Here is a 16,222-nt window from a genome sequence, read left to right as displayed (position 1 = left end):
TTAATACACACCTAGTAGTTGAGAAAGCATATATTGATTGATTTTATCAACGTCTTTGTTCCTTGGACTAAGAATAGCTCTTCGCTTAAAGAATTTTGGGTCATTCTCTTTAGCGAAAGATTTACCATAGATTCCATGAACAACTGCGTGGATAGGATCCTCAGATGCTGTTATTAGTAAATCTTCGAGTATTTCTATTTCGACCTCGCCATCGTTTGGCTCGTTGATTTTCCCATCACCAATATCCAGAAGCCACTTTGAGAACTCGGCGAGAGCATCCGATTGCACGTTATTAACACCTTTTCGTAAGCGCTTATTTTCTGTAAGCTTTAAATCTTTACAACTTGGCCAAAGCAACGATGAGTTTATAGAGGCCAAAACTGTTGCGACCCTACCACCTTCAGGAATTACTGGGAGAATCTGTCTAAAATCACCTCCCAAAACAACTATCTTACCTCTAAAAATCCTATTGCACTTCATTTTATCTTGCAAAGTCCTATCCAACGTTTCAAAATAATGTATGTTCATCATCGGAGCCTCGTCCCATATAACGAGTTTTGCTTCTCTAATCAATTCTGCTAGATCGGACTTTGCATCGATCGAACACATTGAATATTCGTTTATATTGATAGGTATACAAAACCTAGAATGAGCTGTCCTACCACCTTCCAACAGCAAAGCAGCTATTCCACTCGATGCAACGTTTAGAACAATATTACTTTTAGATCGAATATCAGCTCCAAGAATACTCCACAAGAAAGTTTTTCCAGTACCACCAAATCCATGCACAAAAAACATACCACCCTTGTTTTGATTTACCGAGTAAATTATCTCCTGATAAACACGTCTTTGCTCTTTAGTTAACATAGCAAATAGTCTGTTGTATTCTGTCTTTTGTTCATGAGGCTTATAGTTTTTCTCAACCATGATAAGCCTATTTTCATTAGGATTTAGCACATTATCGTCTGGTGTTGGCATATTAGTGAAAAAAGAAAGGGAAGTGCCATTCGAACGCATTAGCAATTCGATTTCCGACAAACATATGTTCCATATTTGAGCTTGTGTTAACATAATACATGCATTTCATTTTGTATAATAGAATTAATAAATTTTATACCGAGAATTATTTATACCGATGATTATAAAAAATATCTTATAAAGACATACATAAACAATTGACCAAATATTTTATAAAAAGTTCACTAAGATTTCTATGTACCTTGATCATTCATGCACTTTCTGTGAAGGAATAAAATATCTTCGCATAGTATATCTCTTGTCGCGAGCCAAAGATTAAGCGGAACAGATACACTCTTTGAAATCAATAGTATCACAAATAACTTCCTTAAGTACTTCCCAAGACACCAGAAACTTGCTTCTTTTATGGCTGAAATATATTATTTGTCATCATCCAATAATCCTAATGCATAGCAAGCATCTTTAAATTCTCCGTAAAGAACCCCGTTTACCGTTTTCAAGAATTCGAAGCTGGTCGCACCTGGAATTTTATTAAGCAAAACTCTTAAGTAGTAAGAATCCCCTATAGAAGGTGGTACGTACGTAATCCTTCCTATTGCAAAAATTTTTCTTTTCCTAGATCTCAGCTTCCACATTTTGTTTTTATACCATGCATAAGCGGCCGGAAATTCGGCATACGTTAACTTCCTAGCTTCAGGGTCAAGTCTATTGCATTCCACCCATGCTAAGAATTTTCTTCCTCCATTTGTTGAACGTGACATAACATTTTCTATTGGATCATCCTCTTTATAAATAACCAATTCCTGGCCAAGAAGATGGAAGGGCAGTTTTTCAACAGGCGTTGAACGATACATATCGGGGACACTAATATTCTCCATGTAGCTTCGCATGCTGATAAATATCTACACAAACGCATGATTTAAGTATATTAGTGTTACCTTGAACATCAATATGTTTAAATATAATAGAGTTATAATTTTACTATACATACCTGCAGTTAAAATATTGTTTTATTTTATTTTCTACATCCTGTTCTCCTAAAGATGCTCTGATATAATCTGGTCCTTTGCTGATATATTTGAAAAGATATTTGATTGAACGTGACTGATTGCACCACTCTACATTTATGTGAGCACGATAACGTATCGACAATTCTCGATTATACGGAATAACATATCTGTTGTCCAAGTCGAAACCTCTCTTATGTACCCATCTTCCATCATCTCTTCGCCTGTATACTGGATAACCAGCATCATCTATCACAGTATTATCTACGTAAGGCTTTGGAAAGAATTTTGTGCACTTACCATCCTTCATGCAAGGACTATCATTGTATTGACGTCCACAAGGCCCATGAATCATAACATCAGAAACAACTTCATATAAATACTTATCCACTTCTTTGTCCGGTATTTCAGCACTTATGAATTTATCTATGTCGTCCGTTCTGCGCATTTTACAATCTGGATGCAGAAATAAGACCATGTGAGCATGAGGCAGTCCCCTTTTTTGAAATTCTATTGTATACATAGCTGCGTAAAAATCAAAACGACAACATAATATATATATATATATATATATATATTTGTATAAGATTATTAATCAAATGTTTATTAAAATAAGATACGTACCAGAATTCACCGTACCGAAAGTTTTTTCTTTGGTGACTTGATGCATAAGCTTATCTAACTTCATTTTAAAAACCCGGCAACAAATATCTGGTCTATCCTCTTGTTTAAGACGATGTCTAGTTATATAACGCACAACTTCAGGCCACTTAGGATTGCAAGTGATCGTTATGAAAAGGTCCGGAAAACCAAAGAATTTGCAAGTGGCCATTGCATCTAAATAATGCTGCATCATATACCGTTCCCCCCCAGTAAACAACGAAGGTATGTAAATTCTTTTACGTTCTGCATCAGTACGTCCTTTATCAGCAGCTTCAAGTATCTTATCTATTCTTTTTGTCCGAAGTTTTTTTTGGCTCATCCAAATATAATTCAATCTGTTCGATTCTATAGTCGTGAAGGCATCCACTAAGAACTGCTGGAATAATATTCCGGACATAACAACCGTAGACGCTTCTCCATATCTCTCCAAAATTCGATAAGCATAAAATTCCCTCATGCTAATGGTTTTCCTTTTCCGTCCAGCAATATCTACAAAACCTATGTCAATCCCTAACCGGTAACCGTCCTCTCCATATGGAAACAACAAAGGATATTGTAAAGGTAAATATGCCGGATGCAGCTCGCTTATTATTTGTAAATTCCCTATAATAATGTCACGCTTATTCTCACCGCAATTAAAATCACCAGGAATCAAAGCAGCAACCTCATTGCAAGTAGGTAGATTATGAGTCCTCGCATCAGAAGCTCTATCCGAAGGCAAACGTAATTTTAAATCTTCCACACCGTAATCCATATTGACCTCTCTATTGCCGACCTAAAAGCCCGGACGTGCGGATTATGATTATCAAGCATCTTCTTGATTAGCTCTACAGTCGAAGGCCTCAAATTTTCGATCGATGCAGATCTTCTATAAAAACACCAAAAATGTGAAATTATTTTTTTTGGAAAATTAAATTAAAACATTATATAAGAGAACACAAAGATGTTATTATTACCCGTATGCATTTATTCTATTAGAAACCCCATTCTGTATATCATGAATATATAGCTGTAAGAACATAGGTGTTTTTCCCGGTTCTGGCAAAATATCACCAATACGGTGATAATTTCCTCCACACATTTGAAACAGATAGGGTCCAGCACCATCATTAACAGAATGGTTAACCTTGCCTCCTAAAGATGTGAACGAAAAAATCATATTGTATGCTCTTATATTATCACGAAAATTGATGCTCCTATCATCGTGATTATAGAACAACGATGACAACGTACTCGGTGGAGGTTTGAGAAGCGGGAGTTTAACTTTTCCATGATGACAACACATTGAAAAAACTGGCTTTCCTTTTTTGATTTTTTTATTCACACGTTCTCCAAACCACATATAGGCTCCACAATTCTCACATGTATAAAAAGGATCGCCATCATCGTAATATCCTGCACAAAATTTAATACATAAGCGCTGCTAAATTTCTTTTATCTTAATATATGATTTACATATTACTATTATTATTATTAGTGATAGTAATCGAATAGGAAAACTAAAGTGGAAACCAAACAAATCGTTCTCTTGTAACCCAGCTCTAACAGCCGTAAATCCGCCGATTACATTAGACGTTGTACTATCATCACCATGTTCGGTAGCAGACTCATCAGTAGACATATCATTTTCGCTTCCTCTATTTGACTCCGTATCAGTAGCAATAAAACATACAAAATCTTCTTGTAACCCAGGTAGTAGCAAAGTTTCTACACAATGATCAATAATTGGTTAGCATGTTGATGAGAAGCTGTTTTACTCATTAAGAGTTTAATTAATAAAAGTTAATGTTACCTTGGTTACCCTTCTCCGTTCTTCTTGATTTCAAAACACGCATTCTATTCATCCTGTCGATTTGACATACGTTTTTGTGTGTGATGTCTTCGAATTGGTGATGTATAGATGTAGGTATAGAGACATCTGCTATAGATTTAAATTAACTATGTCTATAATTAAGACCTAAATCATAAAGATTAGAAATTTGGAAGAAATCGTTCTATAATATTTTTTTTAAAGATTTGAGAGATTTAGTTACTCTCTCTAGTCGAACCATGAGATACATCTTTCTTTCTCCGGTATGGAAGCTTCGTAGGTCTCATTATAGAGACATCTTCTATAGATTTAAAAACTGGCTAACTATTGCTAGAATTAAGACCTGAATTGTAAAACTTAGAAATTGAAAAGTCAGCGTTCTTTAATTTTTATTTTTGTATAGATTTCGAAGATTGATTAACTCTTTCTAATCATACCATGAGTTGCATCTTTCTTTCTCCGATATGGAAGCTTGGAAGATCGCATTGTATTTCCCTAAACGTAACGACCTACAAAAAAAAAAAATACAGTAAATCATTGTGCTAACATGAAATTACGTCTATAATATCATCTTTACTTGATGTTCAACTCAAAGAAATGGACGATAGGTTTAACTATATTATGTATCTAATATATAAACGCATGGTGAAGAGATTTCGTGATTATCAAATTAAGAATTGTATTAATATTATAATTAATTTAATTTAATTTATTAGCGAATTTGTATATTTCCATTTAGTTTAATATATATTATTGTTGACATTTTCATTATCCTTTAAATTAGAAATTTTGCTTATCTATAGTTTTGCATATATTTTTGTATTAGGGATACACTTTACTTTAAAGTTCTATAGACCTTTTTTACTGTTACAATATTGTAAAAACATAGATTATATGCTGTTTTAAATAATCAAATATTTAAATATACTTGAATAATTTTTTAATTAATTTCATTCTTGAATCATAATTTCTTTATAATACTATTATAATATTTCAATATACCTTATAATATATAACCATAGTATTTCAAATTATCTCTTATCATGATATAGTTGAGTAAAAAAAATAAAAATTAAATCAATTAAAAGATTAGCATGTTTTTGATAATCCAAAATAATAATCCAAAATAATAAACCACAATATTAGAAGCATCGCATGTTTGAAAATAATCCAAAATAATAAAACCAATCTTAAGCTAGTTTCTTAGTTTTGATCTTTTTCATTGTAATCATATTATGGCTAAGGAGATGTTTGAGGCTCACGTGTTAGCGACCTGTAGGTTGGATAGGGTAATCCGAGAGGAGCAGTTGATTGCGTGGAAGCCGCCGTCGAATGGATGGATTAAGCTAAATACGGATGGAGCATCGAGAGGGAATCCGGGCTTAGCAACAGCGGGTGGTGTGTTACGAGATGGTGACGGGCAATGGTGTTGTGGTTTTGTTCTCAATATTGGGATATGCACTGCACCTTTAGCAGAATTATGGGGAGTCTATTATGGTTTATACATGGCTTGGGAGCGAGGGATCACGCGTCTTGAGCTAGAAGTAGACTCGGAAATAGTTGTTGGTTTTCTTAAGACAGGGATAAGTGATTCTCATCCGCTGTCCTTCCTAGTACGTTTGTGCTATGGCTTCATCTCAAGGGACTGGATAGTCCGTATTTCACACGTGTATAGGGAAGCTAACCGTCTTGCGGATGGGTTAGCGAACTATGCGTTTTCTTTACCTTTAGGCTTTTCTTTTTTTAATGTTGTTCCGCCGGATTTGGCGTCATTGTTAAACGAGGATGTTGTTGGTCAGCCTCGGCCAAGAAACGTTATTGTATGACTTTTTTAATTTTTAATAAAACATAGGGAGGGCACTAACTCCCGTCAATTTACCAAAAAAAAAAAAATTGTAATCATCTTATGACTATTCGCGGAGTCGCCACTCTTTCGGGAAGTTCTCGTCTTCGACGGAGATGAAGCCGATTCAGCTGAAGAACTCTCGTCATTTCCATCTGTTATTTCTAGAATTCGAGGGTTGACATCGGCATTTGCATAGCTCTCTTGATGTAAGAATCATGAATATATTTCAGAATAAATTTCTCGTTATCACAGAATAGCTAATATTAATATTCATAATATTGTACCTTTACAAATTGTACGACCATATCTTCTTCTTCCCAAAACTTTTCAACAACATATGCCGCTTTTGAACTCTTCAAATTGTCATTTGTGATCAAAACCTTAAACAACATAGTTTTTCCAATAAACGAAGAAATAGCAATGGGAATAGTTGAAGGATCATCCTGAAGCATATGAATCTATTGGTTAAATACCGTTTATTAAATTTATCATGAACATGAATGTTAAAATTTTTACCTCAGCTATCTTTGCAACCAATTCATCAGCCTTCTTTCCAATGAGAAGTTGAGCCAACTTCCATATGAGACATGTAAGACCAATTTAAACCTAATGTTATAAAAATAAAAAAACACAACTCAATGGTCTTCGCCACAATTTCATAGGTGTATCAATTTTAAAGAACAAACTAATATGTGGCGAACTTCCATATGAGACATGTAAGACCAATTTAAACCTAATGTTATAAAAATAAAAAAACACAACTCAATGGTCTTCGCCACAATTTCATAGGTGTATCAATTTTAAAGAACAAACTAATGAGTGACTCGTACTTGCAATCAACCTCTGTAACGTCTTTGTCGCAAACATCACAGCTGTATAATCGTTCTTTTCCGACTTCAAAATCTAGTGGGTATGGTTGAACTTTTTTATTACAGGCGTTGCAAGCAATGTAGTACCATTTAGGCAATGTCTCTACGGAGCTAATTTTTGCGATCGTAACACATGTACGCACCTGAATATAAGCAAACGTATAACCATTAAATACATCATTTTTCTATAGCATGTAATTTAAAAAATACCTCTAGTGCATAAAGAATGTCGTCTATTGTCATCTTTTCATTGAGTACGAAGAACTCTTCATATAGTGTAACTTTTGGTTGTTCACTTTTGGGTTCAGTATTAATCTGGACAAAATCGTCGACGTCTGATGGCAACCTTTGAAAAATCAAAATAAACTAATAAGGACATGTATGTATACCTATAACACGTATACCAATCATGCATAATTAATTTATTCGAAAGTTCTTACATTTTAGTAAACTTCTCCACTTCTGAAATATTTGGATTGAACAAAACATCTGTTGAACCGAAAGAGTTGGATATGCTATAAACCCCTGAAATTTGAAAATCATATAATACATAACCGTAATAAAACCTGAAAGCAATATCTTATGTACAATGAACAATTACCTCTCCACTCCTTAATGCACGCAAATCTAATAACGCAAACGACGACAGATTCATCGTGTTCTTTTATTGAACCTTCAAAATTCCTAGCAACATCACTCCAAAGCGTGCAATTTAACTTTGTACCCCTATTTAATAAATGGATAGTGAGTTTTTAATTGTAATATATTATAATATATTAATTATCTAAATTAAGCTCTTAAACAAACAAAAACCATACGTTAGATCTTGCAATTCGAAACTTAATTTCACATTGTCCTTCCCTTTAGTTTTGATATTCTCAAGAGAGTCTACGTTAACAATCTGGCCAATTAAATCTACATAAACAACAAAACATTAATACGATTTAGAAAAATAATTTACTTAAAAAACAATACATTACCAATCTTACAACAATAACGTCTGTCTGTTTTTCCGGCCAAGATATCAGAAAATTCACGAAAATATTTTTCAGAAATTTGAGCTGGGAAATCATCAAACGGCTTGACCGTGGTAGTTCTGTAAAACAACATCTTAAAACCTAAAGAACTTTTTCTGTAATCACCATCATAATCAACTAAGTCGAACGTGTCTATTATTATCGAATCACCAACAGCAAACTGGTGCTGAATTTTTTTGACCAAAGACTCCTCAATAGATGCATGGATCCTTGTTCCTTTTGATACAGAAGAAAACATTAGAAAAAAAGTTTTATACATATACAATATATCATATATTTTATCACATACGTATGATGTAACTTATTCAAATATTAGCATCAAAATAGATGTGAAGCTAACGTACCGCTGTATCAATTAGAACCATCTCTAGAGTCTTGAACGATTTCCAAATCCGCATAACATGCACTTTGATCTTGTATTGATCATTAGCAGGATTGATTTCGCTAGCAAGAAAAAAAGGAGAATTTTTTTTTGTTTTTTAGAGGCCATGATGGAAAAGTAGCTGTAAACTTTAGGAACATGTGTATGCGTATTTATAGTTAAATAATCGTCTATACGATATATTCAATCAGTTATGATAATAATGAATTATTTCCTTAGATTTAATTATGAGTAAATTCTAGAGCATGATAAGTATGTAAAGATTCTAAATTCATTATATTGGACTTAGAAATTTAAAATTTATCTTTTATTCAAATTTAAATATTATTTCCTACAAATATTATAAATGTTAATCTTCATTTTTTATAAGCGAATAATTTCTCTTTTCTATTTTTTTTTGTCTATTATGAGCCATTTTAAAAAGAGGTAAATTTGATGTTTACCTAAATTAAACATTCTAAAATATTTAACAAATATGTTTTTTATTATTAATGTCTTTTCTTGAAAATTTAACAATATGGGAAATAAAAGGTAAATTTGTTATGAAATATGATAAGGGATCATGTTTACAAAGATTTAAGGACGATTTCCTAATATAATATCTTTTGTCTAATAATAAAAATATTAGAGACTTTAATTATGCAAAGCTTAATAACAATGATGTTATTTTAGTTAACCATACGCTGAATAATATTTTATTAATCTGTTTAAGTAAATTAAATATATATAATCTTAAGAAAAATCTAGAAAACATTAATAATTCAGCCTCTATGAAGTAGATCCAAAGAAAAAAAAACGTTAAAGTCTCAAATAAACTCCTTCAAACTTAAAATTCTTCATCTTCCATATCAGCAAAGGCATCTCTCATCTGCGTCACGTGCAGACATAATGGATTTATCATTACGCTCGTACAATTATGCACCGTCGAAGCTCTCCACGTTTCTACCTTAGTTATTTAGTTACCTACACAGCTTAGATCCCAATGTTGTTATACAATATGCTAAAGGTATCATAAGTAAAGATCTAGAGGTAGAAACAACCTTGGTTAATCTCGAGTCTAACAAACATCATTACACATATAATGATATTGTCAACCGAATGTCTTCAAGCATTAAAGAAATTGTTCGCGTATGATCTCGGTAAACGACATGGTAATCGATCACCCCTTGATTAATATTTTAGAAAATTAGAATTGGTAGAATAAAAAATCGATTATTAATATGTATAAGATAATTAATTAACATACTCAAGATCTTCTAACTCGAAGAATATCTCATTCCAGTCGTTGTCAGGAGGACCATGTTGGTTTCGATTCCCTACAGCCATTACTCGTCCAATGATATGTACATATATACGTAAGCGACTTATAAATTAGAATTAGACTGTGAATAAGAAAGTAGATGAATACAAATTAAAACTTACCAACACAGTAAATAGGATCAAGATATCCACTCTTGATATCACTAAATGATACGAAAGAAAAAAAATAATCCGAAGTCAACAAAGCAATTTTCCTGAACCATGTCGTCGATTTCCAATGTATCATAAAACGATAATCGGTTGGTCTAAAATTACCGATAACTCTGCTCATCGAAAATCCTGAAATTAATATCCAGTTCCCCTCATGAAGTCTTTGTGTAAAAACGTCTTGAAATTCTCGACCCATCACGGCATGAATTTTTTGTCCTTAGGATACAAACAAATTTGATTTTTTAGCAAATATAAAATAAAAGTAATATAAGATCGTTATATATTAGAAGCCTAAGAAAAAAATTAAAGATGCGTAAAAATAAAGATTTCAATACTCTAATTCGTGAAAATATCTTTCCATCTACTAAAAACAGATCGAGTGAGTTGTAAGGAGGAGTAGTACACGTAAATTTTCTCGAGTTGTAAGGAGGAGTAGTACACGTAAATTTTCTCAGAATCTTGACTCTTATTTTCCATTCGTGTGTCAATGGATTCAAAGTATCGAAATAAAAAAAAAAGTAGGTTAGCCATCATAATATTTTGAAGTCTCCAATGCAAATTCTTATACTGAATATTTCGATATAAATAGAGTTCGGTATGGTAAAATATATGTATATTTTACATTTATTTACGTGTCAAATATTCTCATCTATTATAGTTTTGTTATAAAATTAGTTTTAGAGTGATAATAATTATCACATAAATTTTATTGAATTTTTTTATAATTGATTGAATGAGATAAACAACACCATCTTACATAATCATGAAACGGAAATTAAACTATAGAAAATAGATCATTAATCCTCATCTGAGCTGTCATCTTGAGGATTGAACTCTGGTTCTTCACCCCTGTGTACAATTAAATTGAAAAATAATTATAAACATAGCAATTATTTATTACATGTTTTAAAATAAGTTACAAAAAAGCATCGCAAAACGTTAAACTTACAGCAGTGTCTCCATGTTCATCTCCATGAACTCGTGATTAAGGAAAATTCTTGAACAGCCATATTGAGAAAAGAGAGATGGAATACCTATGTAAATTGTAGAATAATGAGTAGCTAAGTTTTGAAATTGGTACACAATTATACACACAGCATGTGAAATAAAATTATAGCCAAAGATGTAATAATGTAAGAATATCAGTACTAACCTTCGTACACAGAGATCCTCCAAAAACGCAAAACAAACATAATAGGACTCTCGACATCATCATCATACTCATAAAGTACTTGCTCCCACGTGTTTTCAAATTCTTTGGCGGATTTTCCCACCGCAACACATGTTATTTCTTTTTTCCTGATCATTAAGATTAAAATGTATGTTAATATAATAGAACTTTTTAGTAAATCTAAACATATAGGCAACTCAAAATATGCTTACGTTTCATCTGTAAGGGTGAAGGTCACTACGCTTTCGGTATTAGAGTAGCCATTCTGTTCATCTATAAATGTTACTTCACAAAGCTGTGAAACAATAGAGACAATACCGCTAGCATCTGTTTCCAATTTAAAAGAAAATATTTTAGAAATTTTGAATTTGAAATATTCCAAACTCGTAAATGTATTGAATATAGAGAGTATAAGTATACATACCATAACAATATTTTCTATCGACCACTTCGGAATTGATAAGTTGAGTGCATGTAATAAAGTTAAAGTAAGATTTCCAAGACATCTCTTCCACTTCTCGCATTGTTGTTTGATAGATTGTCGTTATTGTCAAGTAATGGCGAGAATTTTTAACTTTTAAATTATTATCCATAACTTGAAAGTTGGAAAGTAGATACCACTTTCCCTCAACAATGATATTATGGAAAGGTGATGCATATCGAATGTATGGAACTGTTGCATCAATCCTACAACCCTGTGTTGTAAAACGATATAACATTTTACGTTAGACAGTAATTATACTTAGCCTAATAAAGTTACACGCAAAATATATATACCTATTGATCTACTAATATCATGCTCTTCCTCTTCCCTTCAGAATCATTCTTTGGCTTCCAGACAGCCAAAAGCTTAACAAAAACACTCCAGTTAGTCGAATTCGTAGAGATATCAGCGAGCGAATGCTTTCCTGCCATTTTCTTAAGAGAATTATATTTTTTAACTTTCGACTGTGAATGATATTTGTTTAGCTCAATCGTCTTCCTCGATGGTGGTTATATATAATGAAAAACAGTAGAGTTATGAGCTGTTTTATTTCAACCTTTTCTTTAACTTATAGATAAATGAACGGTCAACAAAATTAAAACATTATTGAATAACTCTAAAATCTCAGTCTATATTGACATTGGTTCGAATGACCTATGCATGTACCCTTAACATGTGAACTCTCCTCATTTGTCATTCATATAAATAAATCTCATGTTTGCAAAAGTAGGAAAAGTTAAAGGTAAGGCTTCGAGATCATATATATATTTAATGCGATGCGTAAATACGTCAGATAAAAGCTACCGTTGGCAATTCACGGGACAAATAAGAGGTCTTTATAATTATCCATATCTATTTTCAAAAATCCTAGGTCATTCCTCAATTTACTATGTTGCATGTGAACTTGTAAAACTCTTTCCAATATAATAAAACAACAGTAAACACTATTTTATCTATTGTTCATCGTGAATGTCTTAAATTATCAATGTTAGGAATGTAAGTAATCAGAAAACATTAACATCAATACGGGACTCTCCGAAACTTGGTCGAGGACCCCAAGTTTTACTCGTCCGGATGGGTCGACCGGCAAACTGGTTATCGATAAGCCTCGACCGGTCGAGACATTTCTCCGACTATCGGCATTTAGAACTATTCTATAATGGTTTTAAAGAGAATCCATCGTAAAATACTCGCATCAGTACGGGACTTTACAAAACTTTGTCGAGGACCCCAAGTTTTCATCGTCTGGATGGGTGGTCCGACTACCGGCTTATCAATAACCTTCATCCGTCCGAGATATTTCTTCGACTAACCTCATTCAGAACTTTTCTATGATGGTTTTAAGGAGGATCCATTGAAAAACATTCGCATCAACACGGGACTTTCCGAAAGTTTCTCGAGGACCCAACATTATTTTTTTCGGCTGGAAACGTCGACCGATTCGGGACTTATCCAATTCTATATTCGATTCGTCTTATTGCTATGGGACTCAAAATAATTTGTATGATAACCATAATACAAAAGCTATGTATTTTGAAATATCCAAGGTCACCCACTCGAATTACTATGCTGCATGTGATTATGTAAGACCCTATCCTTACAAACAATAATAGTCTGAACTGCCCGATTTATTGTTTGCCGTGAAACACTTACATTGTCAGGTAGGAACTATATCAATGAGTTTTAAAAATTGACCACTTTATATTGAATACATTGAATATAAAACGTAAAGCATGATATGTAAAAGACGTAAAATATAGTATAATAAAGAGAAGTCATGAAGTCTTAACATTAAAACCAATCTGAATTATGAAAAATAAAAAATAAATATAGCTATTCTCTTAATCATAGATGTTGTCTACTTATGCGGGTAGACCTCCTTGGATTCCTAAAAAAATAAGATACGGAAACAAAGATATATCACTCACATCACAAAGGTTAACTACAATATTTATAGATGTAAATAAACTTACATTGCTACGAAATTGTCGACCTCCGGAATCTTTGGATTGAGTCTTATTTGGGTACAAATGGTGTTAGACACAGTTCTTTTTCCTATAATAAGAATAAAAATCTTTAAATATATAAAATAACAAATATACTAAACTACCTTAGATAAAATATGTTAAGTAAAGAATAATCTCACGAACATGTACGTTGGAAAACGTCTATCACTCCCCATCAAATCACACAAATCAGACTTTGGTGCTGTAAAGCTTTGTAGGCCTTAAAGAAGTTAACGGCCGATGATCCAGTCAACTCACATCGTAAAATGACTCCACCATATTAGCAAGATAAAAATAAACATTAGGTATATATAACCATACCAAATATATTTATAATAAAAATGAACTATAGTAAACATTTGCATAGTTAGAGTCAAATACCTAGTGTTTCGAAGATCAAAACAAATATTATTCTGTATAGAATATTCCTTTTTATCATCGACCTCTTCGTCCACATTTTAATTACAAATATCCTCTTCTTCTTAGTCGTCATCTTCATTAGATTCACTTGCATCATATTCCTCCTCACCGTTTGTTCCTTCTTGTGTATCATTATAACCAATATCATCTTCCTCGCTATCACCTTCATCATATCTGATAACCCTATATTTTTATAATCTTAAGCATAAGTTTTGTGCATTATTTGCATGTCTAGGTCTCTACTTCTTAGGGTTTCTAGTCTCTTTGCATTATATTTCGGATCTAGGATCTTTAGCATAGGGATTTGCATATCATCTGCATTCTAGAGCAAAAACAGGTACACTCGGACATTGCAAAGCATGGACCTGATCGAGTGTGTCCAGCCCGGCCAAGAGAGCACAGTCGAGCACCCGGACTCACAAGAGGAAGCTGAACACGGACGAGCCGAGAGAGGACCCGAACGAGCCCAACAAGCACCCGACCGAGCTCACCTTAAACCGACTTTGTAATTTGTCTTTTCGTGTTTTAGGGCTTACTGCCCTTAGTATAAATAGACCCCTTGGGTCATTAAGCTAAAAACGAGTTTTCACTAGGGTTTTTCTCTGTAGCCACCAAACATTTCCAGAAACTTGTAATCTTTATATCTTTTGATATATTTAGAATTTGGAGTTGTTTCTTTACAATATCTTGCTCCTTAAATCATTATCTATCTAGTTATGAAAGATTCAAAGATTTCTGGGTTTGTGTTCTTCATGATGAACTCCAGATCTGAGTAGTTTTTCTAGGGTTTAGAGGATGGGTTAGGTGATGAGGAATCTTAGTTTCTAGGGTTTCTTAAGTATATATTTAGGTAGATACCTTATGGATTAGGAGATCTTAATGTTATCTTAGCATTAACCATGTGGGATTAGATCTTAGACATTCCAGCACTCAAAAAGTATTCAAATGGAATGTCTGATCAACTAATGCCAGAGATCTATTTGCTTACCCAAGAGATTGCTTGTTAAGGAGTAGATTGACATTAATGAGCTTGTTTTTTATGACTATTTATAGTATGTTTCATCAATGAAAGTTGAGATTAGGAAGTGCTATAGATCTGATAATCTTTGCCAAGAGATTGGACTGATTAGGTTAAGTGGTTCATTGTCTAGGATTAGATCTATCTGAGCATGTTAAGCATCCCAAAGTTACTAAGACGATTCATCACCCCATTAGCCCATCCTTAAGACCCTTTGTCTATCTGATTGATTACCTGCTTTTACTTATTGCTTTCAATATTGCTTCTTTAGTTTACTTTTATGCATTATAGTTCTTTAAACCAAACCTTGAATTACTTGGCTTGACTTGATTAGATCTGCTATATCTTGATTGTTTACAATACATCAATCTGGATCGATACCTCTTATGCTACATCGCATTGGGGAATTGAACTCCAAGGGTACAAAAATACCTGTTTCAATTTGGCCCCGCTGCCATTTGGATGTTATTTGTTCCATTTAGGATCCCAGTTCTATCTAGATCAAGTTCTTTTACTTTCGTTTCAATTCGATTACTAATTTCTACGTTTGCTACTTGTCTGTCTTGCATTTCAGGTACACTCGACCGAGCTACACTTTGTACTCGACCAAACTACACTCTGCACTCGACCGAGCTACACTCTGCACTCGACCGAGCTACACTCTGCACTCGACCGAGCTACATTCTGCACTCGACCGAGCTACACTCTACACTCGACCGAGCTAACTGCAGATCCGATCGAGTCTACCACGTGTTTCTGATCGAGTAACCTTGCATGCACACCAGATCAAAGGGCAACCAGCACCTACTCAATTACCTCAACAACATTGACCGCTTGCCAAGACAACTCAGAAAGCAACGCGTTCAACCATCAAACAACAACCCTCATCAAGTGGAAATGGAGCCTCCAACACGCGCCCAACCCTAATCGGAGCCGGTGATGCACCACGAAACCACACCACTAGGCAAGGGATAGTCCCGCCAGCAGTCCAGAACAATAACTTCGAAATTAAAATCAGCCTCATCTCAATGATACAAGGAAATAAATTCCATGGATTATAA

The 16,222-nt window shown here is 33.5% G+C and overlaps 2 protein-coding genes across 2 annotated transcripts; both read right to left on the bottom strand.

The window, feature by feature from the left end:
- Positions 1 to 978, bottom strand: LOC17897515 (ATP-dependent DNA helicase PIF2). The gene has a single exon (XM_023788691.1). It carries the CDS (start codon positions 976 to 978, stop codon positions 1 to 3), a length of 978 nt encoding a protein of 325 aa, XP_023644459.1.
- Positions 979 to 6,465: 5,487 nt separating this feature from the next.
- LOC111832383 lies at positions 6,466 to 9,918 on the bottom strand. Its single transcript, XM_023788690.1, has 9 exons — positions 9,839 to 9,918; positions 8,557 to 8,654; positions 8,316 to 8,429; positions 8,014 to 8,088; positions 7,384 to 7,508; positions 7,146 to 7,316; positions 6,821 to 6,877; positions 6,589 to 6,762; positions 6,466 to 6,504 (listed from the first exon to the last, which is right to left on the bottom strand). The coding sequence occupies exons 1-9, from the start codon at positions 9,916 to 9,918 to the stop codon at positions 6,466 to 6,468; spliced, it is 933 nt and encodes a 310-aa protein (XP_023644458.1).
- Positions 9,919 to 16,222: the final 6,304 nt, after the last annotated feature.

The sequence above is a fragment of the Capsella rubella genome, unplaced genomic scaffold, assembly GCF_000375325.1.
Source record: "Capsella rubella cultivar Monte Gargano unplaced genomic scaffold, Caprub1_0 scaffold_1, whole genome shotgun sequence".
NCBI lineage: Eukaryota > Viridiplantae > Streptophyta > Magnoliopsida > Brassicales > Brassicaceae > Capsella > Capsella rubella.
Note: the sequence above shows the minus strand (reverse complement) of the source record. Positions and strands in the feature narration are given on the sequence as shown.